The following is a 27,229-nucleotide window of genomic DNA, read 5'->3' on the forward strand; positions in this document are numbered from 1 at the left end:
GGCCTTTAAGTTATCTTTATAGTTTAGGATGTTTGGCTCAAGGCTCCTCATTATTATATTATCTTGGTCTTGCCATGTGGTTAAATATGTACGTATCCTTCGAGTGCCATCATTAGCTAAATGCTACATAAACACTATGTAATCATCGCCAATATTTTTATTGGAGTCCATCGAATTAGCCATCAAATTATGATCTCTTTGACTTGTTGTCGTTGAGGTTATAATTAAAATCAAGGGACTAGCATAGGAGAGGGATGATCGATGTTGGCATTTAGAGTGCAAGAAGGGGAAGAAAAGAACAATGGTGAGATGGATCAGACAATACAACAAAGTGGATAAGGAGAGAGAGGTAGTGGAGTTTGTAACATACCAATTCAGTGAATACCAACAGCTAATGATGGTCGAACCGAGCTGATCAGTTTGAGAAGGGTATTCTATTGACTTTAATAACTTCGACATGCATCATGCTATTGCTTTAATGATCAGGAATTTATAAAAAGCACCAAGCAAACCTTTTTGTAAAAAGAATTCCTTATCTATTTATAAGTCAAGGGAAAAAAAAGAAAAAAAAAAAGATATCCTAGATGTCCAAAAGAAAATACGAGACAAAATAAATATAAAAAAAAAATATCCCTTTTGGAGATGCGGGGTATCGATCCCCGTACCTCTCGCATGCTAAGCGAGCGCTCTACCATCTGAGCTACATCCCCTGGTTGTATGCAGGCACATTAGAGTATTAATATATATATATATCTGCTCAGGCAACTCGGCAACCCTCAACCTGGAGGCACCGGGCGGTGTAACCGATCCGCCGCTACTGCAGCTCGGAGGATGGTAAGCCGAATCCGCTCACCTCTCTTCCTCCCCCGTCGAAACTCTCCCCTTCTCCCCCAAATGGCTTTAATCTTCTCCCTTCTCTCTTTAGCCTTCTTCTCCCCAGTCGATCGGAAGCGCCTTCTCTATATCCGGCATGCTTTGATCCAAATTCCCAGCTTCTTGATCTCTTTTCGTAGATAAAATTCTCAGTATACCAATTGTCGAATTGAAATTAGTAATCTCATTGCCCTTTTTGTTGATTTTTTAAACATTTTTGTAACGTAATTTGCAGGCGAACACGCTTCGATTGTATCTGACGTGCATCCGGAACACCCTGGAGGCTGCAATGTGCCTGCAGGTATTCCACTCCACATATTCTTCATTTCTTGATTAAAAAAATTACTTTTTTATGCTGAAAATAATGTGATCCCTTAGTTTGTAGAGGGAATTGTTGAATATAGCTTCACCTTAGTTTGTAGTCTTGTAGTTGGGACTTGCAAAGGTTCATGAATTCACAATTTTGGCAAAATTTGAAAAGAATATTTTCGGGAATTAAGTATTGTTGGCTTAAATGAGTTTAGGAGTCGAAGATAAAAGAATTATAAATGAGCATAGATGTGATTTATGGGGCATTTGGAGTTATAATCTATAACTGTTGTTTGCTTGGTGAAGGGATTGTACTTTCTTGGCACATCCTTGTGTATTTTTAATAAATTCAATATGTTGTCGAAGATAAGGAAATCAGGGATATAAAAATGGAACATTGATGACGATCACACAACGGATGCAGAAGGAGAGGGGTTTGACCTCGATGTTAATGTTAGGGGAGAAGCTGATTCCCTATGTGAGTCTAGAATGTAAAGTTTGAGAGTTTTGGTCATAGAGTGAGATAGGGGTTTGGATGGAGATAGGAGAGGGTGAGGCGGGTGAAAGTTGTACCAGAGATTTTCTGGTGCTTGGTGGGCATGCTGAGCTTTATGAGGTGATGATTCTTAATAAGTGCATAAATTATTGGTATAGATGATGGTCTTTTCTTGAATTACCTATCACAGGAACCAAGATGCTTTTTTTGGTTAACAAAATACGAAAATAAATGAAATAAGGGATGACAAGAAGGAGGGACAAAATAAAGGCACACAATGCAAAATTTAGTGGTATTTGTCAAAGGAGGGGATGGCACTGAGAAAGATGATCAGTGGAGAGGAGGGTAGATAAATGGATGATAAAAGGAAGGCTTATGGTTGAATTATGCTTAAGAAACCAAACTAAAAGATGAAAACAACCGTGTACGGGGACTAGTTGCTGAATGGGGTTAAAGCATTTGTGTCCAAAGAGGTTCTCTTGTTATTTGGAGGTTTTATTGACTTGTCAAATCAGGAGACAAGCTGAACGAATATTTTTTTAAGCGCGAGTTCTCACACTTGATAGCTCTTTGTCAAAATAGACAACTTCAGATTGTGCAGAAATATTCCATGGTTTTTTTTGGAAAGACAACATTCTGAAATATTTGCAAATATGTAGGATGATTGGAGTGCCCCCTTCATATAGGGAGACATTAGAAAATATCATGTTACTCTGTTTGCTAATGATAGAAAAAGCAGGAAGCATCAAGCATAGAAATTTAAAATGACTGCCGTATGTTTCTAACTTTTAAGTGTGCTCTGTGCGTGTTCCTATAGTCTATTTTGATGCCTAAACCTAATCAGAAAACTGATTCCATTACTAAAAAAGTTTGCGGAATAACTTCCTCTTGTTGTTTCATCCAATGCATATAATTATCATTAATTATGTATTTGGTTGGTTCTGTTATAGAATTTCCCTTGTCAAGAAGTTGAAAGACACAACAAGCCAGAGGTTGAACTAAAGTAAGTTTTGATTGCTCTGGAATTTTGTACGATTTTTTTTCTTCTCTTTGCTTCTTTTGCCTCTAAATGGATGTATTTCTTTGATGAATTCATGTTTTTTACTCTACATTTCAAAAGACCAGATTGAATCTGCAGAAAATTAATGACAAGGGCAAAAAAGTGTTTTGTATTACCTAATGAAGAAATTGTTGTTTTCATGGCTATACATTTTTGTTGTTGGTTAAGCTTGAACTTGGCTAGGAATTCAGCAGACAGGTTGGTTTTGGCTAAAATTTGGCACTATCGGGCTAAGATAAGTTTGAGAGATGGCCCTGAAACTCTGGCAAACTATGGTTCATACCTTTATATGTAAAGATCAATCCATTACTAATGGGACAAGGCTTGTTGGTTAAGATTTGCATCACTTTATATGTAACACATCATCTTGATCTTTGCTTGAATGTTCTGAAAGGTTTGCATTGTTTTTGAGCCGCATGGATTTATTCTGCATCTTATTTATAAGCCAAAAAAAGAGGAAATCATGCATGCAGCATTTTGATCAAATATTTGTTTGATGGAAGTCATGGGTCTAATACTTTATTTCCTCTTTTATCCTCCTCATTTATAAATTTTATTTTGAGATCATGCATCTTTTTCTAATCTTGATGATCTGCTTCTTGAACTAGGATTGAATGATTGATCATTCACATGCCATGGTAGTGAATGTGCTCTGGGACTTGTTTCATTTCTGAACTAAATTCTGAAGGGTCTGATCTTTCTTTTACTTTTTGCAGGACAAGCCCAGAACTTTTGTTGAATCCGGTAAGAATTTTGGTACATTATGAAAAAAAAAGACACATTATTTTAGAGCATTTGACATGGCTAGAATCATGGTGCACTGTCTCGGTACCGGACTCCGTACCGGTACCACACTAGTACAGTGTTGGTACGGTATGAAATTTTACACTCGGTACGCTATCCATACCGGATACCGATATTGAACCGGTACGGTATACTCTGTACTACTCGGTTCGGGTTGGTACGCTGTACCATGGCCAGAATTCTTATATATGTGCTATTCTTTTTTAGTTGTTTAATAGAAAAAAAACTTCCTTGTTTCTAGAATGTTGTGAAATATTTTGCCTACCAATAATTCTTTTGGTATGGCACTTTATGTACTGTTTGTCAACTCTGACATAGACTATTTCATGATCTCATTATAGAATCCTGATCATTTCAGGTCAGTTATCAAAATCACAACTTGCACTGTTTTGTATTCCTCACCATCTTCCTGCTTTAACATGAAAACTTTGTGTGTTCTCCTTTACAAGTGCTAGTTGAATTTCTTTTTTTTGCTCTTCTCTTTCTTGCTTCATTCTTTGTAAAGAATGGACCTTTTTAGAATGGTCTAAGAAGGATGGCCAGTTCAATTATCTATATTATGTAGTGATCACAAAGGTTTTGATATTATATTATTCTGCTTAGACTGCATTTTTCAACTCTATGCCACTCATGAGGTCATATGCCAACCTTAGCTTAGCTGGTTGGTATCTCCCTTCTCTTGGGAAAGGTCTAGGGTTTGAACCCTAGTGGTGGCATGCCCAAAATATTCCTCAAAAGAAAAGTTTGGTCAGATGATTAGCTTATGTCCAATTTAGTTCTGTTGCTCATTGTTAGAATCAATCATATTTGATGAATCACCAAAAAGCATGGTGCTTCACAGAAGAGAGCAGATTCAAATTAAGTGTCAATTGTTTGATTGACATTATTTGTTAGATGTTCTGTTTTTTCTGACATGTCTTCAGAATTGCAGTTTTTGACTTTTAAAAATTCCTTGTTAACTTGAACTTATTTATCAGTGGTGGTTTTGCAAAGGTTGTGCATCTCACCAGGGGTTCAACAAGGTTAGAATTGCTGCTCGGGTTGCATACCCATCTTTGCACGTCTACGTAGGAGTATAATTATGTCATTTTGGTCACATAATGCTGTGGTATTTTCTTTAAAGTCAACATATACGAGGATATAGTGCGATGCAAGTTCAAGTCCTGTGCACTATGTTGTACTGTACCAACATGTGGTCCAGGCCAGCACGCTGTGGGCATGAGCACAGTGGCATTCACAGTATATAAGTAGCTTTTTTTCTTTTTGTATTTGGATTACTTCAAACTTCTTCATAATAGAGTCAAGAGCTGTTTCATTTAGCTTAGCAAAAGTAAAAGGTGGACATTTATTTTAATCCCTATGTGCTGATGAAGTCGCGGAATCACCTTTGGTTGTATGTAAATTAGAAAGTTCTGGGGATAATGTCATGATTAATAATTGTGGACAAGCGCTGCGTCACTGGCGTCACTATCTATTACCTCAAGAGTTCGTATTATATTCTGATCATGAAGCTTTGAGGTACTTGAATTCTCAGAAACGATTGAGTTCACGACACGGAAAGTGGGCTGAATTTCTTCAAGAATACACCTTCGTGTTATGTCATAAAGCAGGAATTGACAACAAGGCAGCTGATGCCCTAAGCCGACGTGTCGCACTACTTTTGTCAGTAAGCATCAAGGTTACTGGATTTGATCGTATGATTGCCGATTATGCAACTTGTCCAGACTTCGCTGAGATCTATGCTAGTGTGTTAGAAAGTCACACCAGGGACAATAGTGATTACCTTGTGGTTGATGCATTTCTGTTCCGAGGAAACAAGCTATGTATCCCTCAAACATCCCTTAGAGATTTTCTTGTTTGGGAACTTCATGCGGGAGGAATAGCTGGCCATTTTGGTAGAAATAAGACCATTGATATGGTCGAACAAAGATTTTATTGGCCTAGCTTAAAACGGGATGTTGCAAAAATTGTTAGTCAGTGTCGTACCTGTCATCTATCCAAACAGCGCAAACAAAACACTGGCTTATATACACCCCTTCCTGTCCCAGATCGTCCTTGGCAGGATATTAGTATGGATTTTGTGCTAGGATTGCCAAAGACTAGAAGTAAGCATGATTCCATTCTCGTGGTAGTGGATCGGTTCTCTAAGATGGCACATTTTCTACCCACTTCCAAGACTTCTGATGCCTCCAAAGTTGCGAGGATTATCTTTGATGAGGTCGTTAGGCTCCACGGGCTTCCAGCCTCGATAGTGACTGATAGAGATGTCAAATTTGTTAGTTATTTTTGGAAGACCCTATGGAACTTTATGGGTACTAAGCTTAAATATTCCACAGCCTATCACCCTCAGACAGACGGGCAAACTGAGGTGGTCAACCGCAGTCTAGGAACCCTTCTACGATGTTTAGTAGGTGACCACCCAGGTAATTGGGATCTTCTTCTATCCATAGCTGAATTCGCCTACAATAGCTCTGTAAACAGGACCACTGGCTTGAGCCCTTTTGAAATTGTCTTAGGTTATGTACCGCGAAAACCTGTTGATCTTATCCCAGTAGCCCCTAACAATAGAATCTCTGAGACCGCTGAATCCTTTGCGCAACACATGCAAAATTTACATAAAGAAATTAAGAAGAAAATTGAAATCAACAATGCGAGATATAAAACGGCCGTTGACTTACGTCGACGTTATCAAGAATTTCGAGCAGGTGATGATGTAATGATCAGAATCAGACCTGAACGGTTTCCACCAGGAGCCGTTAGGAAATTGCACGCCCGAAGTATGGGTCCATACAAAATTCTGAAACGGGTTGGATCTAATGCATATGTGGTGGATATTCCAAGTGATTTTGGGATTAATCCAGTTTTTAATGTAGAAGACTTAGTTGCCTACCGAGGTCCGACAACTATTCCTACTGACCCATTCAATGAGCCTGACACTGACCTCACATCCAACTTTGAGACCCTATTTCCTGCTCCTGCCTTGCCTCCTGTACCTATTTCTCCGCAGATCACAGACACAGTGGAACAGATTTTGGACGATCAGATTGTCAGTACACAGAATGGTGGATATCAGCGATATCTGGTCAGGTGGCATGGTCGACCTCCGTCAGATGATACTTGGATTAGCAGAGATGAGCTTCAGCGACTAGCTTCAGACCTGTTGGAGCATTACCAGACCTCCGTTTCGCCAGAGGCGAACTCCTCTCAGCTGAGGGGAGTTGGTGGGGACACAGACCACCGTTTCCAGCATGTGTATAGGCGTCGCCGGCGTGCATAGCACTTTGGCTGCCATAGTTTTATTTCTTATGTATTTTGGTTTATTTATTATGTATTTTCGTCCTTGTTAGTTGTTGACTTGTTATGACTGTATTTAGCTATGTTGTGGGGATCATGGGTAGTTATATGATGTTTTGTGGGAATCATGGGCAGTTACAAAGAGGGCTATATATGAGACCCTCATGTCTATTGTTGTGGTTAGAATATTTGGATTAAAGAATGGACTTTGTTCTGGCATCTGGTGGACTCCAGACTCCTCCCTCCTCCTTCCCCTTCTGAATTTCTTTTTTTTAATCAGCTGTCCCCCATCAGTTTTGGCTTACAAGTTTGAATATATGGATATCCCCTGTTCCCAACTACAGGTTTAGAATGTGTGGCAGTACACATCATATGTCTGACATATCTATTTATTTAATTTTAATTTCTAACACATCTTAATAATCGAGCCATATATATGTTGTGGGATTAAGTTATAGAAATTCATCATAAACTTAATGTTACCATATGAGAGCTTGCTGGTTGTTGGGGGCATCAATGTCATTTTACCCATGAAGTGCTTCCCATGCAAATGTGAAATGAGGACCACATATACTAAATAGATCTGGATGACCTTTTTCTATTTTGTTTGATACCTTCTTTCCCTCTCTTCTAGTTCTTTATTGTATTCTTTTTTCATGTCTTTCTTTATTATTTTTCCAATGAAGGTTTTGATTGAGATACATAATTGATGATTGTTTTAGGCCTTGAATCTGAATAATCTATCATCTGTAACACTGTTTGAGACACAGTATCACGGTAAATAGCTTTCATTATGAAACGTATGCAGCCTTTTGTGAGTTTTAAGGGAACATTGATGGCTGATGCCATTTAGTCTAGTCTATCTTGTGATGGATGTTATAGAGCTCACATAAATGTCATCGAATGGTTTAAGTTCGATATTATGCTCACAGCATTTAATGCAATATGACATTAGTCTATCATGTAGAGGAGATAATGAACCCATGAGATGGTGTTTGTCCATTTGGAACAGTATGATGGAGGATGATGATATATCAGATATTTTCTGAAGAACAGATCGCTAAAAGATGCCCTAAAATTGACTAAATCCTTTCTCTTTTTTCAACACTAGCTTATTCAATGTGCTCGAGATGCTGGTTTGCCCTCTTTAACTGTTCTTGGTTCCTTTTTCTTTATCACTACTAGTTTTAGGCAAAGCTTGTGTTTCTACTTAATGTTTTTTCGTTCTTCGATTTTCTTCATGTTCTTTATTTGCTAGATAATAAAAGCAAGGTTCTCCAAGAACCGAGTTGTATTGGTAAGAGAATGCAACATCTGCAGCAGTAATGGAATCTGATATCTCGGATCCTTGAACCTTTGAAAATCTAGTCCAAGCTATTCATGCTAGAGATAAAGATTCTAAAATGTGCAATCATTTATGAAGTACTCATTTTTTTGTGCTTTCTACTGCAGGTCTTGATATGTCGTAATGAGGCTGAAAAGTGTTTGATAGAGACATCCATCAATTCTATTCGTATAAGCATGAAGGTAATGAAGATAATGGGTATCCTGTGAGTCACTTTTACTTATTGATTTTCTATTTTGTGCTCTAAAGCAAAGATATTGCTTCAATTTTGCATGGACATTAATGCTGGTGTTTAAGTCAAAAACCATTATATGATTATTTGGATCTCAAAGGAAAATTGAGATAGATAGCTATGATCATTTACACCTATTTTTACATCAATCTTATGTAACGCAATTGCAATGACTAAATAGGTTTCAATTTTATTATTCAATATCACAATAAATGAGCTTACATTGCATAAAAGAATGTCTCTTTGCTATTCTTTGAAGAAGATAAGAGTGGAAATTTGTTGCAATTTTAAGGGGTGTAAGAGTGATTTGGCCAAGGCAAAGAGGAAAGAGATGAAAACAAAGAGAAGTACTACAAAAGATAGAAGGCAATGGAGAAACAAAAGGAAGATTAGGAGAAGAAATAGAAGGAAAGAAAGGGTGAGGGACAGGTGAAAGAATAATATATTGAGGATTATATGTGAAGTTTAGTCTCACATGGAATAATTAGTGAGAGGTCGATGACTTCACATAGATGATGGGGCCCAAAACTTAATAGCTTAAGCTTTTAAACTGTATTGGGTTCTGATTTGTATATCAAGGCCTTCCCTTGGTTGGACTTGGGATTCCCTGTTTCTCCCCAACTAGTGGTGTCAGCGCTGATGGTCGACAATCCCAGGCAATCTCTAGAACCTGTAAAGATACTCAAATTGGTAGCTTTTTGGAAGAACGGTAACATGCTAGCTGGTAAAGCTAAGTCGTGGTGGCCGTGGTGTGTCGAGTATGTGTGGCAAGTGGACCCATTGGAGTAAGGCACTGACTTTTAGCATAGGTTCAACCGTTCAAGCATGGTTCTTAGAAAAAAAGTGGACCCTAGAGAAATGACTGTGGAAAAAGTTGAGGAGTATGTATGAGGGAAAATTTATGCCAAATAAGATTTTTTGTCAAAGGCAGTTGTACATTTTGAGGATGCAGAGGGGAGCTTCATTGCAAGAGCTCTGTTGCCAAATAAGAACACATGTTAGCTCGTTAGCAACGGTTGAGGTCGTGATCAAAGGTGATGAGAAAGCAGCCATATTGCTTAGCTTGATGCCTGATTCATCGGATGATCTGACCATCAACTTCAGAGGTGAAATGGTTTTTAACATGGATTTTGTGGTGTTGGTATTGCTTACTGACAAGGCTCGATGGAAGAGTTGTAAGGTGGGTTCTTCAAGTACCATGTTGGTAGCAATAGGAAGATCACTAGAGATAGGATTTGGTAGTGCACAGTCAAGATCCAAGTCTAGAGATAAGGGCAGAGTGCAGTGTTATCGCTATAAGGAGTTTGACCCAGGCTCGTTTTGATTTGGGACTGACTCAGGTGGCTGAACCATCGGGATTCCTAACTGCTCTGATTCGATACGCTTTGAACTATCCAGTTCGGGATGGTTCGACAGGCCTTGGGTGGTACATTGGATTTATGGGGTCCACGTAATTGGTCATCCAACCAATAACCCTTCATTCTCAATTTTCTCCCTTAAATATGGAAGAGCCTTTTCTATTCTTTATCTTTGTTGAAAAAAAGATTTGAGGATGAATCGTATTCCTTCTATGACAATAAGTCACTGCGTCTATTTGAACTACAATGAAGGTGCTATTGCTGCTCTATAATTAGATTTTCAAAAGAAATAATATTTCTAACTCTTTTTTCTTTGTAATAACTCCTGCTTTTCTTGTATTTCATCCGACATTGGGATGATAATTTGTCCTAATCAACTAAACTCATAGCATAATTTCAGCAAATTTGAGAACTTTAGTTTTGGATTTGAACTAATAAATGTGATCATAAGATTGATCTGGACTATTGTTAGAATTAAACTTTTCTCTGTAGTTGATATTTGTATGTATGTGAGCTCACTTTTATGACTTTTTCTCTAAGAAATAGAAATTGTTGGTCCATGCATAAGCTAGGGGGCTCCCATTGCTTAATTGATAAACACATGCCTAATTGAAAAATCATGAGACATCTTAAAAATTCGTCAAACAACTAACTTGTGTCATGTGCCGAATCTTGGTTTATATAAATGCAAAAGTACGTTAAGTTACAATTAAATGAATGGAAAATAAGTACTATCCTTCACTTGCTAAACTCATTATTATAGAAGATGCCCAAATTAAGCCAAAAGGTCTTCTAATTTGTCATCATGTTTAGGTTACAAGCTTCTATGTTTGTTTCTCTCATCTTCCAGCTCACCTATCTTAGAAGAGACAAATAGTTGATAATACTGTCTTCATCTAGACATGATGAAAGATCAGTCCTTGTTTTGCAAAGTCGCGTAATCAATCATACTTCAAAATATTTTGGTTTGGTTAGAGAAAAAATAGATCCCATACAGATGCTCTATGCTACCAGCTCATCTATCAGTGATTTAGCAAAAAGGTCAAATACATATCCAAGAATTAGAAATTTATGTTTTTTTTTATACTGGTGCCTACTTTTACTCCAGTTCCATGCATTATATCTCAATAGTGAATGGGAATGAGAAGGAAACAGTAATATGTATGTTCATGTACTCTTGGAGGGTTCTATAGATGACTGACTGCACTTATCATAATCCACCATTAGATAGGGCTGCATATCATGCTGTTGCTTGCTTGCAGGCTTAGATTGTGTCAGTAATCCTTGTGTACCTCTCATTACTTTGTCAATGCTGCTCTGTTTGTTGTGTTAGCATAGGACTATACTCGTCTTGCTTGTTATCAGTCATCTTGAACAACTTGTCTGTTAGCATGCAAGCCCAAGTGCTTTATGTAACTAACCTTGAACTCTATGTGATGCACCTACCTGCGGACATGACTGATTGTGCTAATATATTCATGAACAGAACCTGTTAGGCTGTTACTATATGTCTTGTTGAGGCATGTGCACATACAGTAAAAGATCTAATTATCTGACCATATTCTGATTGTGATATGAATTGTCCTAAATTCTTCTTAAGATGCAAATTAGGGTCATATGGTTTTGACATAGGCTTACTGTTAAGGTAGTTAAATTGCCTTAAAATCTTTTCTATTGCAACAGATTTGTTTAAAGTTATTCCTTCGTATAGTCGAATTAATATCATTCCTAAGATTACATTTTCTTCTCCAAGGTTTGTCATTTCAAAACTGTTTGGCATGTTGAATTTTATATCATTTACTATACTTGGGTTGGTTCTGAAAAAAAAAAAAATCATCTATGCAGGCAGAAAATGACACATTTGTGTACAAGCACATAAGATTGCACACAATCTTGCAAACATACACTATATGTTCATGTGTCTCTGTTTCCTGTACAGGTAAAGCAGGCGGATGAGCTTGAGAACATACTTGCCAAGAAATTCCTTAGATTTTTATCAATGAGGGCAGAGGCATTCCAAGTTTTGAGAAGAAAGCCAGTGCAGGTATTCTTTTTATGTTAGTTCGCTTTAAGATAAAACTTGAATATGCTCAATTACATTAGTTGCATAATTGTTCTCTGTAAAAGATGTTTACTGCTCTTTATAGTAATGTTTTATGAGGTTTCCAGTGTTATCTATCATTTTAAAATCCAGTGTTGTATATATTTTGTTATAATGTGATTAATATGGATATGGACATTTGTGTATGATATGACAAGATGTCGAAATGACTTCGTTTTGATTAAGCAACATGGATAGTGTATATATGCTCTTGCATATGCATGAACATTTATGGTAATTGTAATCTATCATGTACATGACTTCATTTTTTTGAGTCAAACCTAGTTTGAGTTCAAGAAATAATTCTGTTATTCAGAGTATCAATATGATAATATCATAATAGATCTCTTGCAAAATCACCATTTTGAGAGCTAAGGTATGTTATCTTTCTATTCGTGAAGAATAAGAGACGTTATCTTTCTACCATAAAAAAAGAACATTTCATAATAACAATATAATCATAAATCAATCATGCTCATATGCATAAATTATGCAAATTATATAAATATAGTTCACAATGTATAAACAAAATCATAAATCGTGCTAATTTTACAAAGTCATAAATTATTTGCTATTTTGCTATATTATAATTTATAATAATTCTCTCAGACTAAATGCTAAGGTCACTTTATACCCGTGACAGGGCCGTAATCAATATCATGCCAACTACTATAACCCGCTGGTGAGGGCTGTATGCCAAGCTACTATAATCTGCTGGCAGTGGCTGTATGCCAGGCTACTGTAACCTGCTGGTGAGAGCCATATGCCAAGCTACTATAACCCCCTGGCGAGAACCGTACATAGCTATTCGAGAGCCCATAGTCATTTCTTATTCTTAAGTTATATTTCTTTAAATCATATTGTCTTAAATCATACATCAATAAATCACTAAAAGACTATCAAGAGTTTGTAGCCCATAATTAAACCTTTAATAGTAGAATAATCATGAAATTATTTTTTTCATAACAAAATACAAATTTCATAAATATGGAGTTCTTAGTTTATAAATAGTGCGTAACGGTGAAATAAGTATGGAACCATTATTTCATAATAAATCATGAGTTTCATAATATCGTATGCTTGATCCTTGATTTTAAGAAAACATGATATCATCAACATGTAATACTATTTTCGTATTTTCATAATACCAAAAAATAAGTAAAAATTTGAAAATTAATAAGGAGTGTTAGGGTTACTTACCTCTTTCGCCTTAGACCTTCAAACTTCACTAATCGAACCTGTTAAACTTATAAAAGTAAGATTAATTTCTATTCGATAACTTTAATAGTATTAAAATAACAAAAAAAGGTGGCGGTTGGTCGAACATGCGATAGCCCGGTTAGGTCAGGTCTAAGCAACTTGATTAATGAATCATGAGGCACAGACTTGATTAGGACCAAGGTCATTTGACAGGGTTTATCAATAGTGGGTCTCATGGGCACTTAAAAAGGTTGGAGTGATCGATCCAGTAGGCGACCCAGGCATCATGGCAGATTAGAGCCCTTTGCAGGAGTCAACTCGGGTTCATAGATTAGGTCGACAAGACCCTATACTGGGATCTATAGGTCTCCTAAAAAGAGAAAGAGGGATGGGCTCTCTTTCCTCCTCCCTTCTTCTCTTCTCTTCTTTCTTTCTTTCTTTCTTTCTTTCTTTCTTGGTAAAATAGAGGAGGAAGGGGGAGTGGCTGGTGGCTGTAATCATGGTGGTCCGGCAAGGTGGTAGCCGGCAGTAGTGACGGCTGGCGACGGTGGTGACGGTCGACGACGGTGCCTGGCTGGCGAAAAAATTTAAGAAAAAGGTCCAAAAAATAGAAAAATTGTACCTTTGATTTTTGGCCATTGGTCGCTTACCGGCGGCCATGGATCCATCATGGAAGAGAGTAGGGAGGCCGTGGAACTCAACCGGAGGTCCGGCACCAAGAGGCAGCAGCATTGGTGGCCGGAGGGGAAGAAAAACTTGACCAAAATGGGAGAAAAATAGGGTATTTTCGGGTCGTGGAAAGAAGGAAAGAAGAAGAGGCGGTATCGCTGGTCGATTTTCAGCCGAGTTTTTGGCTGGTAGCCGCGATTCTGGGTTGTGGAAAGAAGAAGGAAAGGGGAAGAAGATCAGAGTGTTACCTTTGCTCCAGAGGCGTCTGCAACCTCGATTTCCGACGAGCACAATGACGGGCAATCACGATTTCGAAGCGAGAGAAGAGAGAGATGCGATCACCGTCTTGGAGGGCCTTAAAGGGGAGTAGGATTAGATAGATGATGTCTCTGAGTTCTAGATGAACTCGGATGGCCTTCGATCCCGCCGAAATCAGAAGAGGAAGCGGAGTCTTCTTCTCCTTCTTCTGCGTCCAACAGGGCACGCTCAGCCCCTAATGGGCCCTGGTCTCTGTGGGCCGGCCCACAAGCCTAATTTATGTGTGGGCTGGTCAATGGACCAGGCCCTCACATTTATCACCATTAAGGTGATCTCCAAAATCATAAAATAAATCTGAAATGTACACTGTACGACCAAAATCCTTTTATTTTGGTGTTGGACCATCATTACATTCAATATTTTATACCATTCATGGGATCAACCCTGGACTTGGCGTGTTTGTATTATATCACAACTTTGTCTTGACATCATAACATTGCACAATTGTGGCCGACTATCTTACTCTCATTTGCAGTTTTGTTCTATAGACTTGTTAAAAGTGATGACTTTAAAGAGTGAGTTAAATTGCCCACAAATAATCTCAACAGGGTACTCTTTTTTTTGTGTTGTGGATAATTCACAAATAATCTTATGAGTTAATGAATTTAGGTTACTCATCTACAAAATAGAAATTCTTTAAATGAAGAGTAGCCCCTTATTACCATATAAGTTGCAGGCACTTTGAAACTACCTTGTGATTCATGGCCCATCTCTACCTTATTGCCATAGAAATACTCACAGCTGGGCCTAATTTAAGGAATCCGACCACTTTTATCAATGTATAGGAGATCTTTCTTCCTTCCACAATCATTAGATTGAATTTTTTCCTGGTCTGTTTGATCCCTAAATATATGAATGAGAACAAATTTATTTTGCAGTTTAAGCGAATATTGTTTAGTATTTCAGCATGCTTCATGTGTGAAACATATGCAATGTCTTAATTTTTCATCATTTATGCAAGTTTGAAACTTGAAAATTGGAAATCCTGTGAACACTTTACTAGGGCTTTCTTTTTGAGAACATTTCAAAGCTTCTAGATTATTTCTTCACCCTTGTTTACTGTCCAACAGCTCATCAGAAATATTTTCTAGATTTCATTTAAGTTCTCCAGCTGCATATACTATTCAGTATTGATTTTCATAGATCTTTGATCTTATAGTTTTCTCCCCAAATAAAAATATATAACATGAGTATTCTTTGGGTGTTCTTTTACAGGGTTATGATATTAGTTTTCTTATAACAAACTATCATTGCGAGGATATGCACAAGCATAAACTAATAGATTTCATTGTGCAATTTATGGAGGTAAAATTTCTTTTGCTCATCATTGAAGTTCATTCCGCTGCATTGGCCCTTATGTGGAATGTTGTCCATCAAGTTTGAGATGATTTTATGTGGGACCTGTTGCATTGGAGAACTTAATATTTTTTCCTTTTTTGTTTTTAAAAGAAACATGGTTTTGATGGTTAAGGCTACGTAAAACATAATAGTACTATTAGGCATTGAATTGTTAAATACATGGTTCTCTGATTTCATCAATTTTACTTTTTACCAAATAACTGCTTATGAAAATAATATAGTTGGATTTTAATTATTGTACTTCCTTCTTTTATCAAAATTTGGTTGGTCTATCCTCCTTTCCAATAAAAAAATAATATAGTTCCTTATTGAGCCGTTAGATTCATATACGCACAACATATCAGCCAATAATATTGTCTAACAGAAGTTTGATACCATCTACAAGCAATGCATGATTTAGTGTATGAACCCTTGTTTAAAAGTGAAACCTTGCATGTTTGAAATATTTAAACAAGAAATTTGAATCATCTGAAAGAATCTTTCTTCTTCAATCAAACTATGCGAGCATGTTTAAGTTGATGAATGTAATCTGAACGAATTTTGTATAATATTTACTACCACAAGATTACTTAAAAGTTTTCATAAATAATAAAATAAATAACTTAACAATGATACAAAAAAAGCAAGGGGCAATTCCAGTCATCTGGATTTTATGTTACTCATATGTTCTCTAGTTGCTAGGGCTGAAAATGCTTCATTAACAACTTCATTTATGTTGTTTGAGTCAGATGATACAGGAGATCACTTGCACAAGCAAGGTAGACATTCTTGTGTTAGCTAGATATGCCCTGTACTTTTCACATCCTATGCCATCAACAGTTGACAATACAGTCATGTTGTTTAGATTATATGTATATGATCATGGTGTTTCTAGTAAGCATGACCCTTCTCGTTTGATTCAGCATGTCTTTCTTGTTTTGATGTTGTTCTGACCTCTAATTTTGTTGATATAGGACATTGACAAGGAAATCAGTGAGTTGAAACTATCAGTAAACACACGAGGACGTCTGGTGGCAACAGAGTTTCTGAAGCAATTCATTTGAACTGATATTGGGAACCACAGATATGTTGTGGTTTACAAGGTACCTGGTTGATCAAATACATAATCTTGCTAAATGTCAGAAACAAGCCAAGGCTATCTTTTGCTAATTCAAGAGGATTATCTTATAGTTACATGACATTCCTTCTGCCTGCCCATTATTTCCCATACAGATGCCTCATGATCTAACATCGTTCTATTACTGCAGGTCTTCTTTTAAGGTGTGCCACTTTGTTAAGTGGTACAGGTTCATGTTCAGCATTAAATTTCTACTTGGATTTGGCTTGGTTACCGAAGTCTTAGAGCCGAGAAAACCGGAGAAAAAAAAATTATTTATAGTGTGTGGCATTTGGACGGGATTTGCATCTGGAATGGCATGTTAGTGTAGTACCATGTAAAACTGTGTTCAACAGCCATGGTTTCGTACGAGATAATGCAATTCTTCTAAAAGGTCTTTTCTTGTATCAATCAAATTTCAGGTTCCTGAATGAATTGCCTGTTTGCTCCTGCTTATTTTCATCCTCCCATCTGTTCTAAATTCAAATAAAAGCTTCAAGTTATGCTTTGCACTCATCTTAAGTTTTCATGTGGATAATCTAGCTGGGCATCTAAACATATCTTAGCTCCATGCTTTTTTCAATCTTTAGATCAAACCGAAGTCACGGTTCCTCTAATACCATTCTCCATCAATAATCTTCAGGTAACAAGCAAAACATTAAGCCATGTCATGATGAAGATGAAAATTTTGGGGAAAAAAAAAATCTAGTGACATGATATTCTCTATCTACTGCTAAACCACATAACAATGATAATACCAATGTACATGAAATAAAATAATATTCTTTAAATTTTAAATAATTATTATTAAATCAAAGTGGAGAAGCCACCATGAGATGCCTTGTTTTATTTAGGATCTCCCAGATGTCTTCATTATTGCAGCTTGGTTAGCTATGGGAGCTTGAAATGATGCGAAGGCACCATTCTTTCGGTAAGAACATGAAATGAACAAAGCGGAGGAGGGAATACTGAGGAAAAGAAGTACAAAATTTGGCTGGTAAAGGGTATGTTTAGAAGGATGATGAGCAAACTCTTCATGTTTAAAGGAGAGCATGCATCTTGATGGAGCCAGACAAGATCGCTTAGTAAGATTGGCAGCTAACCAGATGAAGACTAATGACTTTCTCAGGGATCTGGATTTTCCAAATAGAAGAAATATTAGCTTCCGACTTACCATAGAAGTTCAGAAATTTATAAAATGAGTCGAGCACGAAAACTCCAGAGAAGGACCATCTCCATTTAGTTCTATCAGGTTCAGAATTAGGTTGAATAAAATGCAAAATCTCAACTAAATTCTAAAAACTCAGCTAGCTGATCTTCCTTCTTATGCTTTTTAAAACTCAATTCTTCATTGAAAAATAACATGAAACAGATCACTTAGAGGTAGCTAACTCACTCCCATCTGTCCTTCCAAATCTTCATCATTCATATTCCATCAAATGGGATCCTGGTTATGAATCATGGCCAGAAGTTGAGAAGCCTGTTATAGATTGGTTACTTGCATTTAGCCAAGGAAAGTGCATGACATGAAACCTAGATGGCTAATCGCATAGTTTGGTTAGAACTCTTTTCATTGGTTAACACTAACAGGATGCTTATGAGCTTTCATCAATGAATATATAGAAGGGACAAATTTATATAGTTCGTAAATGCTTTTTGAAAACTAATGATCGCAAATACGATAAAGATCTAATTTTATAAAAGTCAATACCGCAAAATACCGCATCTCATTGTGTTTATGAGATCTGATCAAGTTCTTACAGATATGCATAACAAGAATACTCACTACATAAGGAGTATCTGTTCTCAATCATGGCAAAGTATATATATATACACCGATCAATTACAACCCCGAAGCAGCCTTTGATGCTTCTTTCAGTGCCTTCATGATCTCCTCTGAATAAATTCCATTGTTGGTATAGACAATAAGGGGACTCTCACCGGGAACAATGTCTTCCTTCTGGTAGCTCTCTGCTGTTCTGAGTAGCTCTTCTGAACCTTTCTCCACAACCCCCTTCATCATAACTGTCTTGTGAGATCCCGATATGAGCTCCTCGTGATCGGTATCACCTCTCTCTCCAACAATCACATACATGTTCACAACGTCCAAACCCCAGCGGACAAATAGGTACCTTAAATTGATAAATGAAAACATCTTAATTGTCTGAAACAAGTACTGAAAATTTCTTGATAGAGAAGCATTACTAATAGACAAGCTAGTGCTTCTGAATTGAAAATGGCATTAAGCTCTAAGAATGTAAATTTGATAGTAAACAAGAAGTTACATTTAAAACCAACAAACTTTAAATCTTGAGAAATTTTCATGACCAGCTTTCAACCTAACATCAGCACTGGGTTCACAGGTAGAACCTACCTTCTAGGTTAGGCAATTCAAATGGTACAACCAAGTAAAGCATGAAAGATTACCCAAGTCAAGTTTAAACAAAAAATGAAGTAAAAAAGGTGTCTATAGGGATTTGCAGCACCACTCGTAAACCAACAAGCTTAACAATCACTGAACACCACGATACATTAATATCTACCACAAAAGTGCAGCAGTTATCATTAGAACCATACCTGAGGGCTTGAGACCGAGATGCCAGGAGAGGAATAACTTGCAACCTTGTCAAGTTCCTGCAATACATGAGATGGCATCGCAGTCCTCGCATCCTGAGCTTCCGACGTAGATCATTGACTGGCTTTGCCTGAAGATATTCCATTCGCTTGAAAATATCAGGCACCAATTCTAGCACATAACAAACATATATTGGAGGAGTTAATGAACTTTTAGGATAAGAACTTCATGCTACCTTGGTTGAATCCTTTATGAAGAAAGAGACACAGTGAGGATTGCTTGACTTCACATCTTCCTCTATATTGCTTGAAGAATTCTGAGGTTTGCTATCACCTCGACCATCCTGAGAAGCCATTAGTTTTGCTAAAGTTGTCTTTACACCATCATAACCCCAACGGTACTCGATGTGGGTGGCATAGTCCGGATCTGCGCATAACTTGCCATTCGCATCTATGCATTGAGAAGTACCTGGGTAGTAGACCTCACTTCCACTGCTACAGATCAGAGCATCAAAATCAGTAGCAGGGATCTTCCCTGACTTCAATAACTCTAATGTCTCAGAAATGGGCATAGCGGTTGAGAGAGCAAATCCTGAGATCCTCGACATCTGAGAATCTGATCGAATAGCCCTGAAGACCTCTTGTATCACCTGCAACATCTTCTTATCAGGAGCTCCTTTGTTATCATAGGAGTCAAGAGCTATCATGAATAGTCTCCGACGCCTTCGAAGTAGAGGATACTTGTTAATTGTCTGTCCTGAAGCCTCGGTTTGTTTCTTAGCGCCGCCAGTAGCCTGTGGTTCAGGCACCTGTTTCTTGATCTTGCTCATAATTTTCTTCACTTGATCTTGTAACTCAGTGTCACCCTTTCCTTCAGCCACTTTCTCTAACTCAGCCTGGTTGTGCTCCAAGGAGCCATTAAGGGAGCTTTTCTCTCCATCTACAGATAGCCTGAGAGATGACTCTTGTACATCCTTGAGGGAGTCTCCAAGTGATTCCTCGACAACCATATCATCCGTTGGAGTGTCTGTCTGCCATTGTGGATGCCTCATCCTACATGCAGCTACTCTTGTAAGGTATGTCCTGCAGTGTTCGGGCCATGAAAAGAGATGAATATTCCGCCACCCATTTTTCCTGCATTCATGCCACAGGTTCTTGTCTGCAACTAGCTTTAGTAATGCATCAGCTATGGCTTTCTGGTCATGCGGGTCTACGAGCAAGCCATTGTTCAGTGCCTAAATCATAAAAAACTATGATAAGTTTATGTTTATGATAGGAAGTCGATCACGCATTGTAGATCTCAATGTTAATAATCTTATACTGATAGAAGTTTTACATGTCAAAATGATTGGTTGCAAACTTTACCCGATTAATATCGACAGGACCTCCATTTTTGGTTGCCACCATTGGAAGCCCATGTGCAGCTGCCTACAAATTTTTCACATAAGTTAATTAGGGCTTCATCCTTTGGAATAGGTGGATCCATAAAAGTTCATTACATAACCAAACTAACCTCAATTAGAGTCAGTCCAAAAGGCTCAACCAGAGCAGGATTTATAAAGACTCCCTGCCAGTGAAAAAATTCTACTTAGCTGAGTGATGTTATCAACTAATAGAGATCCAATTGAACAAAGTTTACGATAATTTTACAAACTTTTGTTTTTGCTGCAAGCCTGTATATCTCTGGAACATCTGACTGCTTATGATGCTTGGGGAAAGCAACAAGTCCATACAGATCATACTTATCAATCAGCTTCAAAACTGTTGTGAGGACACTAGCATTGCCACCAGACATCTCATCTATGTCATCCCTGTTTCCCATTATCAATGTCTGGATGCAGACAATAGTTTTCCATAAGTATCATATTTGTTAGAGAAATGCTTAATTTGAAATAAATAATGTTATAAAAAAGCTAAAGGTTTGGATCCAATCAGTTGTAGATAATTAATTTTATGTAAATTTCCATATATACATACTAATTTAATAATGAGAGGCATACATAGACACTGAGAGCATCAGCTAATATAAGTCGAATTATCATTAACTGAAACAACAATATGGTTCAGCTGATAATAAAACTTAAATTCATGAACAAAGATCATCAGACATGATCTGTATCTTGAAAAAAAATTCTCTATATTTAGTGGCACATCCATATAATTCAGTCAGACTAACATGACACGTAAAATACTAACATAGTCAACAATAAAACTATAATATATGAAGCAAATAATAAGATGTTAACAGCAATGGTCGAGAACGACTTCTCACAAGATTGGCAAGCTCTCTCAATGGACGGCATTCTCCAAAGGCTTTCACAAGGGTAGTGATATTCTTTTTTGGATCTGGTCTTGATAGAGCCAGGATCATTGGCTTGTGAGGATTTGTGAGGAAACGCATCACCTATGAGAAAAGCTCCTTGAAGTTAGAGGAACCACCAGATATATTGGAAGGTTAAGCTGGTTGGATATCATAAGAAAGAAACTTACCTCAGACCATATAGGTGGGACTGCTCTAGGTGAAGTTCCTTCTGAACCAATAAGTTCTTTTAAATCTCCTTCAGCATCAGTTGTGTCTTCCTGAACTACAACACTACTGAAATCCATACCAGGAGGAATAACCTGCAACTTTCAGTTTATTAGTCGCATAATTTACATAAATCACTGAACTCACTCCTTGTTTATGTGCATAGGCAGCGACACAAGTATCTATTATATTATGTATACTTTGATCAGATTATCTGAATCCACTTTGATATCTACTTTTTCAGTTCCAATGGTTCATCTCATACATAAAAGACGAACTCTTACATGTCATAGCAGGCGCGAAGTTTATCTTATTCGTAACCTTTTATGAAAAATTAGTATCAAGTGTTTAATGGTACTCTTTGAACTTAATTGTTGGAAAAATGAAAAAGGCCTGCATGTAAGCTATATAGATTTGGGCAATGACCCCAAGCATCTTCCATTTGCCACTGACTTGACTACTACTTTGAATCGAGCGATGAATCTGGTTGTTAACTCTTAGCATGTCAAATGTGGTTTTGCTTCCCATGACACTGAAAAATTCAAGAGCACTGAACAATGCACACTTACCACCATCCTTGGCATATAGCGGCCATGGCAGTTGACCCCCCGTCTAGCTCGGGCTCTTAATACCCTCTCAAGCTTGACATCGAAACCATCATACAAACCCCACTGTTCATCGATTTCTTGTCTCGTGCTCGTGATGACAAGTTCTGCAGCATCTAAAGACAATTCCTCAGCTTCTATACGCCGCATTATCTTGTATGTCGCATTGATATCTTCCTTAGATTGGCGTCCTTGTTTAAGAAGCTGCTCCAATTTGTTCCTCCCGAGCGAGTGGCCTGTGAGAACCATCGGTACGTTCAATGCACCTGAAAGAAGGACAGCAACATCTCCTGCATCAGCATAGTGTCCATGAATCACGTAAGGCCATGCAGGCTGCCCCCCACCAATCTGTTCACCCAACACCCTTGACATATTGAGGATGTGAGCTAGAGCTCCATCTACGAACTCTTGGAGATGAGGCCAGAGCAACTCTTTCCGCAGATATTTATCCCTTGGACCGCAAGGTATTCGTATGATATAAGCTCCAGCACTCTCACCAACATCATTGCCATCTGCATCATATTGCCCTGAGCTTAACATCTCTGTTGGTTCTCCATAGCTCCAATCCACATCAGGGGATGTTATCTGACGAGTAAAGAGATCTACCCTGTACACCCCTGGCATCATAGAAAGTGCCCGAGCAAGTTCCACTACATATTTTACCTGCAACTCGATGTAAGAAATCCATATCATATCAACCCCCTCATGGAGTCATTGCATCAAATTTAGGTGAAATAAACAGATACTCACCTGACCACCTGTATCTGAATCTCGGCCAAGTTCCATGTTTTCCCCACGGACCAGGCCATGCAAGCTGGAAAACAGAAGTGCAAGTAAGGTAGTAAAAAGTTCCCACGTTATTAAGTTTAATGTCAATGTTCTGTGCACTGAAAAAAGCATGTTATAGGTGCCGATTCCACTAAGCTTCAAGTGATTAGTGTGGAAAGATTACTAATCGGTTATCAGAGATTGTGTAATTAGAATATGGACATCATCCACCAAATTAATGGCTGCTTTAGGTAGCTAGAAATTAACTTAAGCCAAATACAATTATAAAACTACCCGCATTTCAAAATCTAAAACTTATGACAATATATAGTAATCATAATGGAAATGGCTATTTGCTGCATGCTTCGAGTCTGGCATGTTAAGAAACACAATATGCCACTTCAATGGTTACTTTTACTTATTACAAAATTCACTCACAAATAGCATTAACCAAAAAGATTTTCCACTCAGACATCACCATTCCTTAAAATAAAATGATATCATTCTTCTGATGAGTTTTCAGGTGAAAGTAGAGTTGTAACAAACTTTAACTTTGTTGTTCATCTTAGAAGTCGTAAGAACTTGGTGAGTTATTTGAGTTAAGAGAACCTGTTGCACTAAGTTAATTTTTGGTTGTCAAGACTTATTCCTGTTAGATAAGCATTGAGAATACTAAAGTGTCACTATGAATCAATGGCTGCATACATATTCAAGAACGGCATCACTGTTTTAAACATACATGCCTTGAAATAAAAAAATTCCATCTAGAAGATATCTCATTATTTGATGGTTGTCTTATCACATTTCTACCAAAATAAAAGTGAATTTTGATCTCTACATCGTTCAGTTTGTATTAATACTTGCAACAATATCTGAAACGAAAAACTCGGTTGACTATATAAGTGGTCATGGCTTCAAACTATGGAATGCATCCATCTGATTGGATCGCTGTGCATGCAAACTTTGAGATCCAGAAATTACAAGAATGCACTGCTTTTTTTAAGTGCAACAAGGAGAGTGACCACAAATCCGTTTTCTTTTTTAAGCAAAAGATTGGACAAGGGCCAATTTGATTCATTAAGGAGACTAGAAACATCCTTCATCTCAATTCAATTGATGAATCACAACGAATTCAATTCAATGCCCTTCTTTTTTTAAGTCTCATCTTGCATGATTCATATTTTATTGGCTAGTAGGATGCAATATGAGTGTAAGAAACATATACTGATGGTACAATTCAAAACTGTACTTTAAATCTATAAAGAAGTTAAATGATTCATATATACGAGCTTTGAGAAGAACAGAGCCATAAGATCAGCATGAAATCTCAGCAATGGCCACTGAATCAACATCAGACATCTTTCAGTTTCTAGGGCCCCTTCATCATATATGTCAGAACAGGATTTTTTTTTTTTGGTTCTTTCTGTACTGTGTCATGTTGTGGGAGGGCAGAAAACAAGAGTTGTTTTCAAGAAAGACATACCTGATGAGCACAATGTATTGTTTCTTCCCCTTGTTATCATCAGACCAGACCTGGATGTCAGAGATATTTCTCTGTAACTTTTTTTTTGGTGTCTCACTCTGCACCATTTCTCCTACAGTGTCTCCCTTCTCTCCTTCAGAAAGATCTTCTGACATGTCCTCGGTGGCATCCCTCCGGCCCAGCTCCCGCTCCCACCTCCGGTTTGCCATCCTTTGAACATCTTCCCATTCCAACTGCTCATCAGTTAAGACACAAAATGAGTTCATCTTAGTAAAAGTTAAAATGTTTAAACTCCTTAATTAAGCAGCAAAGAGTCAAAATAACCGAAAGCCAGAGACTGTAAGGTTGTAAACATTCCTTTACATTCCTTGGCTTATAGATAGGAAGATATAATATGAAAATGGATGACTTCATTTGACACCAGCAATTATTAAATTAATTCTAATTTTCCAATCACTATCAGTTAACTAGCCAATGTCTTGTTCAGTTCTTTCCTAAATCAACTTTTTTTTAAATGCTTAAAAAGTTCTTTATAACATTTCATATACAAAATTAAAGGAATAGATATTGGATGTCTTTCGATTTTCAGTTTCCTAAGTGTTCTTAAATCATACTAGCATGTCTCTATATGGGAACTAATAAAGAAACAAACTGCCAAATTTTATTTCAAGATATAAATAATTGCTGACCATAATTCATCAACTTGCAGTAAAGATATATTTTTTAACCACCAATTAGGGAAATAAATTCAAGGAGAGCATAACCTTCCACTGCTCTACTAATTTAACTATACATTCAGACAATCATAAGATCATTATCTGATGGGTTCTAATGAATGATTTTGATTAACTTATATAATATAACCATAAAAGCATAAAATGGTGCATACAGAGAAACAAAATCTCACCATATATAAATATTACAGTGATAAATGTTTTTTTTATCTCATTTTATTTACTTCATCTTCCAACCAAAACTTTTGGACCAGAACATCAATAAAAATTTAGTAGAATAGCTAAAGATAACTCAGAAACATAGTAATCTATGCCACCTCTACTTGCTTTTACACTTCTTTCCTTCCCTAGCTAAAGAGACCAACAAAATATATGCTAAAAGGTTAAATTAATTGCATTAAGGAAGTCTGCACATCCACCAAGTAGAATTTAAACCATTCCACATAAGAGTTTCTGCGGAAAAAAAATCTATGAATTTCTTTGCAACATATTATCAATTAAGGAGAAGAAGTAATACAAACGCAGAGAAAAGGAGAGAAAATCAATAATACTCTTCACAAACTCATCAATATCAACGATGTTTATGTAAATTAGAAAATAGAAGGCTTGTTATAACAAATTGAATAGTAAATCATAGGAAAAGAAGGAATAAAAATGATTGTTTTTTCCTCAAAGTGGTCCATCTACATCCGCAGACACCTGGAATCCAAACGAGTCTCCAAGTCTTCTTGAATTATAGCCAGCTCAACTTGCATTAAAACACACGCAAACATAAGAGATTTACACTATTGCATCACTTTCTAATTGTCGATTCTAGATCCAGAAAAACTCAGAACCAAGGCTGAACTACAAAACCTTTATTCCCCTCTTTCCCTTGCACCAAGTATTGCTCAATCTCATCATCAAAAAACAAAGCATTCAGGCAAAGCAAGGCATTAAATTTCAAAACGGCAGCATTTCAAAAAGAAACAGAGGAGAGGAGGAGGAGGAGGAGCCCCAGACCTGCTTCTTCTTGCGTGCGAGATGCCAGATTCGCCAGCACATGTTCTCGAGCCGCGAGCTCCGCTCCCGGCTGTTCCGGGTGGCGACCACCTTGATCCACGTCCGGTGGAGGTCGGTCTCATCGACCCCGGTCACCACCTCCTCCACGAAGTACGTGGTCGGATTGAAGTGGCCTGTGTCCCTCACGCTCACCGGCGACGACCCCCGCTGCTCGTCGGTGATCGCCGACGCCCCGCTGTCCAGTATCGCCTCCAAATACCCATTGATCCATTCATTCCCAGCCATCCGTATCCAATCCAAACAGCACAAACCACCTCTCGAATAGCCGAAATGCTCTATAAACTCCTCATACGAATCAAAGGAGACTAAGATTATTATACCAAAAAGATCTTTTGCGCTAAATAATACTAAATATCCTTTTCTCCTTTACAGAGAAGAAAAGAGAAGTGGATGGATTCCTATCTGCAGAGGAATACGAAAGAAGTCTTCTTTGCTACCAAAAGGCTAGAATTATATATGAAGCACCAGAGCTTCTTTTCTTATAAGGAAACAGAGGAATGTGTGGCTTCCTATCGAAGAAGAAAAAAGATGAGGTCGACGTTAAAAAGTTGCGATCTTTTTACCAAAAGAACGAAAAAGGATTATAGATTTGATCTTTGCTGGAAGAACATCAAATATTGGAGGTTTTTTTTTGTTTTCTTTTCCTCCTCTCTCTCTCGCTATCAATCTATCTATCTCTATATCTATCTGGTCGAGGGAGGGAGAGGAAGAGAGGAGTTTGAGGTGGAGGGGGAGATGGAGAAGACACGTGTCAGATGGTGGAATCCTTGGTCACACGTGTCAAGGAGCGCATCATGGAGGCACACGAGTGGAAGGAGATTGCCCGCGACTCCCAAGAAATGGCCCGTTTGCCGGAGCGACCAGCGCTCCGTCCGTAAAACTGAACCCGAGAAAATAGAAATTTATATAATTATAAACATGATATTAGAATAATATCCTACAGCGAGAGGGACCGCTGAGTT

At 37.6% G+C, this 27,229-nt stretch overlaps 2 protein-coding genes and 1 non-coding gene across 5 annotated transcripts; 1 reads left to right on the forward strand and 2 right to left on the reverse strand.

The window, feature by feature from the left end:
* Positions 1-637: 637 nt before the first annotated feature.
* TRNAA-AGC lies at positions 638-710 on the reverse strand. Its single transcript has one exon. It is a non-coding gene; the product is annotated as a tRNA-Ala (tRNA).
* A 27-nt stretch (positions 711-737) lies between these two features.
* On the forward strand, positions 738-17,015 carry LOC103710589 (actin-related protein 2/3 complex subunit 4). Of its 3 annotated transcripts, none has more exons than XM_008796377.4 (9): positions 738-834; positions 1,109-1,174; positions 2,629-2,681; positions 3,455-3,482; positions 8,289-8,363; positions 11,711-11,815; positions 15,275-15,364; positions 16,372-16,500; positions 16,666-17,015. In XM_008796377.4, exons 1-8 carry the CDS (start codon positions 832-834, stop codon positions 16,459-16,461), a joined length of 510 nt encoding a protein of 169 aa, XP_008794599.1. In that variant the 5' UTR covers positions 738-831; the 3' UTR covers positions 16,462-16,500; positions 16,666-17,015. The 3 variants fall into 3 exon arrangements, with proteins under 3 accessions (XP_008794599.1, XP_008794601.1, XP_008794600.1); XM_008796379.4 differs by lacking the exon at positions 738-834 and adding an exon at positions 844-968; XM_008796378.4 differs by lacking the exon at positions 738-834 and adding an exon at positions 873-1,025.
* A 1,166-nt stretch (positions 17,016-18,181) lies between these two features.
* LOC103710588 (probable sucrose-phosphate synthase 2) lies at positions 18,182-26,928 on the reverse strand. The gene is made up of 12 exons (XM_008796375.4): positions 26,208-26,928; positions 24,472-24,704; positions 22,971-23,034; positions 22,185-22,883; positions 21,579-21,710; positions 21,361-21,492; positions 20,743-20,919; positions 20,602-20,655; positions 20,454-20,516; positions 19,325-20,323; positions 19,092-19,219; positions 18,182-18,646 (listed from the first exon to the last, which is right to left on the reverse strand). The coding sequence occupies exons 1-12, from the start codon at positions 26,490-26,492 to the stop codon at positions 18,358-18,360; spliced, it is 3,255 nt and encodes a 1,084-aa protein (XP_008794597.2). The 5' UTR covers positions 26,493-26,928; the 3' UTR covers positions 18,182-18,357.
* Between the last annotated feature and the right edge of the window lie 301 nt (positions 26,929-27,229).

Source organism: Phoenix dactylifera, chromosome 7, assembly GCF_009389715.1.
Source record: "Phoenix dactylifera cultivar Barhee BC4 chromosome 7, palm_55x_up_171113_PBpolish2nd_filt_p, whole genome shotgun sequence".
NCBI classification, from domain to species: Eukaryota; Viridiplantae; Streptophyta; class Magnoliopsida; order Arecales; family Arecaceae; genus Phoenix; species Phoenix dactylifera.